The sequence below is a fragment of the Capsicum annuum genome, chromosome 3, assembly GCF_002878395.1.
Source record: "Capsicum annuum cultivar UCD-10X-F1 chromosome 3, UCD10Xv1.1, whole genome shotgun sequence".
NCBI lineage: Eukaryota > Viridiplantae > Streptophyta > Magnoliopsida > Solanales > Solanaceae > Capsicum > Capsicum annuum.
The window spans coordinates 234,558,704-234,564,885 of NC_061113.1; the positions used below are offsets into that span (position 1 = coordinate 234,558,704).

General features: G+C 32.4%; 1 protein-coding gene across 1 annotated transcript; it reads left to right on the forward strand.

Annotated features, from left to right (window-relative positions):
* The first annotated feature begins 2,601 nt into the window (after positions 1–2,601).
* LOC107862967 (heavy metal-associated isoprenylated plant protein 9) lies at positions 2,602–5,944 on the forward strand. Its single transcript, XM_016708690.2, has 5 exons — positions 2,602–3,370; positions 3,471–3,645; positions 4,012–4,184; positions 4,339–4,429; positions 5,189–5,944. Exons 1-5 carry the CDS (start codon positions 3,350–3,352, stop codon positions 5,638–5,640), a joined length of 912 nt encoding a protein of 303 aa, XP_016564176.1. The 5' UTR covers positions 2,602–3,349; the 3' UTR covers positions 5,641–5,944.
* Positions 5,945–6,182: the final 238 nt, after the last annotated feature.

Genomic DNA, 6,182 nt, shown 5'->3' on the forward strand with positions numbered 1-6,182 from the left:
CTAAATAATTAAGGAACAAATTTCAAACACGTCACAAATTACCCCAAGAACATCTCTATTTAAAGAAGTATTTTATCAATCCAAACTGAACTTGAGAATCTTGTCGGTATATTCTCTTATGAAAATTTTCTTTGGTTGGCAATATGTCATAAACTTATACTCCCTCCGTTTCGTAATAAGTGATTTGTTGGGGTATCTATTGATGTTTCAAAATAAGTGAATCATTGAATTTTTTTTTAATTTTATCCTTATGATTTGACAACCAATTAACTTTTGAAAAGGTATTGTAATGTCAACTTTTACTTTCTTTTTGGGTAAAAATGAAAAGTTGTATTAAATTTATGTTTTTAATGTTTGTTCCTTAATATATGTGTCAAAATTCAACAATTCATTTATTATAAAACGGAGGGAGTATAATTCTGAGGCAACTTTCTTTGTTAGGTGGAGTGGGGTATACTTTTAAACTTGTAATTAATGCAAGACTAATGCCGAGTCATCTCCACGTAAACGTACAGTCACAGTAGGGATGTATTGACAAACTTTTGATATCAAAAGTATTACTTACTTTATTTAATTACCAAATTAATTAACTCCACGTAGAAAGGCCTTTTTTAAGTTACTAATTACAGCATTGGTAACTTTTTATCTATTTGGTTTGGATTTGATGGAAGGTATGAGGAGTTAGCAGTACGTCAATTTCATTGTCTGGACCTGTTTGGTAAGGTAGGTGTAGTGAAAGAATCATAAGTATGAATTTTGTAGTGTCACTCACATGAAATACAAACGAACATAGTAATTTAAGTCCACAACATTTCATCTATTTTCCTTTCTCTACTTGTTTCTGTTTTCTTTTTGTTGGGTCACTTTTCTTTACTGTTTTGGTTTTTGCTAGAGTTTCATGGTTGTGTAAGAACCATACTTATCGATTTTTTATATATTTTTTATTACTTATTCATGATTAATTTTGTATACATACTTCAATCAATGGCTTAAATATAAAAATACATTGAGTATGATTTTACCTAAATATTGGACCTAAATAAAACTCACCAATATGGGTTATGATGTAGTGGTGAGACTACTCCATCTTTAATCAAAGTTCTCGAGTTTCGAGCGGGATATGAAGAAAATCATGTTGGAGCGTCATCCCCAGAATAGATCCTACAACGCGTGATTCAGATTAATCGAAACTTCAATACAGGTACCGAACATCTAATAGGAAACTAAAAAAACTCGAATCTAGAGAGGAAGGGCAAAGGCTAATTTGAAATTTAGCTGATGAGTTCGGCCTCCATCGTTTTTAGCATTAAATTTGGATTCAAACCTTAACTTGATATTTAGGTCGTTTATAACTTTAATAATTGAACTCATTATATTTTTCAGATATAAATTTATATCTAATATTTGATTTTAGTATATATCATTATATAAGTTTTGCGTTTAAAATACTGAACTAATTCACCCCGGGAGTTATAGAGATGAAGTAAGTGGAACGAACAACCCATGTGATACCAACTTTGAAGCACGAACAACTTTACACGCAAATCATTAGGGATTTAGCATCCCAAAAAATTGTTCAAGTTACCAAGTTGTATCGCAGCAATTAAAGCTTCGGGATATATAGATACTTTTTTCTTTGCTTTGCCAGACTCATCTCCCACAGAAAGTTGATAAATTTATGCAGGAATATAAAAAAAGTAACTTTGAAATTGATGATCAGATAAAAAGGGCAGAAACAACAATTTGATGTACCAAAGCTTTTGCAATGCGTAACGTTAAAAGAAAAATTGAATTATAAAAATATTGTATTTGTTAAAAATCAAACAACCCCAAAAAACTATTTTGATAAATGGGAGAATCCATTTGACCTATAAACCTTTTAGCACTTTCTATTTTTTTTTTAATGTAGGACAATTGGTACATAATAATTATTTCCGTGTGAGAACCAACGACCTCATTGATCACGTTTGACCCCACTAGCACCCCCTCTTAGGTCCAGGCCACCACTCCTGGCACACAGGCCATCACCTCGAGTCGCGGCTTCATGCGTAGATCATCCTCGTTGGTCACGATTGGGCGCAGTTGGTCACGGCTGACACCCCTCTTAAGTCTAGGCCATCACTACTGACAGACAAACCACCATTTCGAGTTACGGCCTCACATGTGGAAACTCTCAATAAAATTATCAGTGCTATAAATCAAACAGAAAAGTCCAATTCAAAAGATTAGTCTGGTAGATAGAAAAACTCATATGACCTATCAATTCATAGTGTTTCTCAATTTTTTCTTTATGGAATAATTGATATATAATAATACCCAACTTTATCTTGCATTTCTGTTTGGAGGAAAGTGATGTTCAGATGAAGGAAAAAAGGTTCAGTTACTGGACTTTGTTAGTCATTTCATTGTCAAGCAATAGCAAATAGGAGTATTGTTTACTGATTGATTAACAGTCTCTATACGAGGCGCCACGTGTTTAATTATCATCACCTGTTCTAGAATTTTCTACAATTAAAAGAAAGATTAGGAAACTGGTGAAACAATCAAAGGTCTTGTGATGGTTTAGCTAATTAATGTGCTCCTGGGTGAATGTATTAAGACAAAATTATGTGATTAGGTAGGTGATTAATAATGTAGGACACACTCAAACAGGAGACAGTAGTTTGAAACCTAAGCAAAATTCTTTCCCGTAAGCTTTTATTCGTCACCTTTTGTTTTCATGAGATAATTTGAATAATTTTTAAAATTAAATTAATTTACTATTTTAAAATCAAATTTTAGATATTAAAATCTTTGAGTTACATTTCTTTTATGAAAAATATATTTTAAAATATTAATTAAAATTTATATAATTTAACTCTCAATAAATAAAACATGATAATTAAAAATAATCGTATTAGTACCATAGATTTGAATTAAATTAATACTCTCACAAATCACAATATTCTCTTTTGTTTTCTCCCTCCTATTAATTCCCTTTATTTATTATATTTTAATTGAATTGAATCCAACTTACTGTCTATAAATTTGGTTAGCCCCTACTCTTTGGAAACCCCCCCTTCTCTCTTACTAATGTTCTTCCTTAACTAATATACCAACAGAAGGAATTAAATTTTAATGTAATTGTAGGCAGTTAGTTGCCCTGCATGTGCTTTGCCATCGCACAGAGTTTGCTTTTTTAGACTAATAATCGCACCGCCCATTACTCTCTTTATAATCTTATTTTGTCATATAACTGCTATTTGATTCTCTTCATTGAAGCCCTTTTTCTCCAACTTTGTACTATATAAATCTCTCCCGCTATTTTTTGACACTTCAATTGTAGTCATTAAAAAAAATATAAGACACAATGGGAGAAGAAATAAAACAGGTTAGTGCTTTGTTTGTTCATTTTTTATAACTATTTTTGTGGAATGAATTTGTGTGTTTGTTGAATGGATGAGATTGTGGATGTAATGTATGTACCATAGGAGGCACCAAAGGAAGACGTGAAAGTAGAGGAGAAAAAGGAAGAGCAAACAGAGGAGAAGAAGGAAGAGGAGAAAAAAGAAGAGCCAAAACCACCATCACCTTTTGTTTTGTATGTGGACTTGCATTGTGTTGGATGTGCCAAGAAAATTGAGAGGTCTATTTCAAAGATTAGAGGTTTGTATACATTCTATTACTACTTGTATTTTATTCTGTATCTTAGTATCAGTTTGTAAAGTGGCGGAATCATGATTTTCAGAGTCTGAAGAAGTAAACATAAGAAGAAGTAGAGAGTGTTTTAACATATACTATATATATACATAAAAATATAACTTTGACAGTGTATATGCCTTGTAATTTTTCGATTAGGAGTACAGATGAACTCTTTGTGATGCCTTTAGCTTCTCCCTGACGACCGTGTGTAGGTTTCAACAAAAGGCGAATTCAAAATCTAGATTCTTTGAGTTCAATTGAACTTACAGAACTCGTTATAGGCTCGCTTCGGTCTTCAATTAATATTGAATTTGAATGAAATTGGTGCAGGGGTTGAGGGAGTAGTGATAGACATGGCAACAAACCAAGTGACAATAAAGGGAGTAATAGAGCCACAAGCAGTGTGCGACAGGATTACCAAGAAAACTAAGAGAGTGGCAAAAGTATTGTCACCCTTGCCGGTAGCTGAGGGTGAACCAATTCCTGAAGTTGTTGCTTCACAGGTAATTTTTGTACCCTCCATATTCTTGCTCGTTGTGGGTGACAAAATCAGTTTGATCCGCTTAAATTTAGTCCTGTTCGTCTATTTGATAATTTCTAGCTGTACAAAAAAGAATCATAATGTAAACTTTGGGTGGTTGCTTTTATATATTTCAGGTAAGTGGATTGACTACTGTGGAACTTAACGTGAACATGCATTGTGATGCCTGCGCCGAGCAACTTAAAAAGAAGATTCTTAGAATGAAAGGTAACATACTCCTAAGTCCTAACTCCTAAGTCCTCCTAATCATGTTTTGTAACATAAAAATAAGGCATGCTAATCGTTATAACATGTTGAAGTATATTAATAGTGATTCCTTTTTTTTTTTTTTTTACAATATCATTATAAATGAATTAAATCTAGTAAATAATTTATTCAAATAAATACAATATATATACTGATTGGGTATACAATAAGTTTTTACTAAGTGTCTAAGTGATGCTGAGATTTTATCCACCTCGATCTGTCCCCATGTTTTAGGTGGTGATGGGACAATGGGCAGGTGCACGATTTGTCGAATCACTCTTATATTTGACCTTGTAAAATCAGAACCAATTTCTGCGACACAATAGAATTTAGTGATTCAGGATTCATCTATATAGATTTATGTTCTTTAATCTTTACTAGTACGAGTAGCATTTTATTGGCAATGCTTTCCCATTTTAAAGTTGACGTTATTCACTTTAAACCAAAACAAACTGCCTTGTCGTGACTTATCATACATTAATGAAATGCTAATAGCTAAGTTCTTTTTCACCCTATTATAATGAAATACTAATAGCTAAGTTCTTTTTCACCCTATTATAATAAAATAATTTAACTAACAGTATTAGTCCCTTCAAATTACCTATATGAATTTATAAACTCAACAATAAAACACTTGTTTACGTACAAGAGTAACACATTTAATTAACACGCACTAATATATATGTGATTATTAATTAGTATTTGTCTTGTTGAATTTAGGAGTTAGAACTGCGGAAACAGAAGCCAGCACAGGTAAAGTTACGGTTACAGGCACTATGGATGCTAACAAGCTAGTCGACTACGTCTATCGACGCACCAAAAAGCAAGCCAAAATTGTACCTCAACCCGAACCTGAGCCCGAAAAGCCCACTGAAGAGCCCAAGCCCGACGAGGCAAAGCCCGTTGAAGAACCAAAGCCTGAAGAAGGAGCCGCCCCCGAAAAGAAAGACGGGGGCGGCGATGGTGAAAAACCACCAGAGGAAGAAAAGAAAGAAGGCGGCGACGACGGTGGCGGAGAAGAGATGATCGTTCCAATTGGAGATCATGACGATCAACATACTATTAATAAGATGATGTATTATTATCCATATCAGCCACTTTATGTCATTGAAAGAATTCCACCACCACAGCTCTTCTCAGATGAAAATCCTAATGCATGTTGCATTACATAATAAACATGCAAACAATGATATAGTAATTAATTGATCTATCCCCACACTGAGTTTTTATGATATTGTGGGATGATGATTAATTAAACACGTACGTAGGAGTATTTAATGTGTTGTATGGAGATGATCATGTGAAGGGATATTATTTTCCCTAGATGAATAATGATAAATACCAATATTTATCGTGTAATATCGAATCTTGAAGAATAGTGAGCCTTCAAGAGTAGAGATGTCACGTCATTGTTGTTTCTTGTGTGTATATATTACCATTTTCAATGTTAAGATATGATTTTCTTTTTCTTTCTAATATGATAGTTTCTACAATATTTGCTCCATCTCAATTTGTTTATCTGATTTTAACTTAATACATAATTTTAAAAAATTATGAAAATTTTAAATCTTGTATGTTAAATTAAAGATATGTAAAATGTACTATTTTAATTTAATTGTCTTAAAATTTAAATATATTAAAGTTTGAAATTAAAGAATTATAAAAAAAAATTATTAAGAGACATTTTCTTAAAATAAACTTTAAAAAAATAAGA

Bases quoted from the DNA above. Each gene is read 5' to 3' on its own strand.
- LOC107862967 (XM_016708690.2), top strand. From the start codon at position 3,350: ATGGGAGAAGAAATAAAACAG. The intron at 3,371-3,470 runs GTTAGTGCTTTG...TATGTACCATAG, and splicing joins TGGGAGAAGAAATAAAACAG to GAGGCACCAAAGGAAGACGT. The intron at 4,185-4,338 runs GTAATTTTTGTA...TATATATTTCAG, and splicing joins CTGAAGTTGTTGCTTCACAG to GTAAGTGGATTGACTACTGT.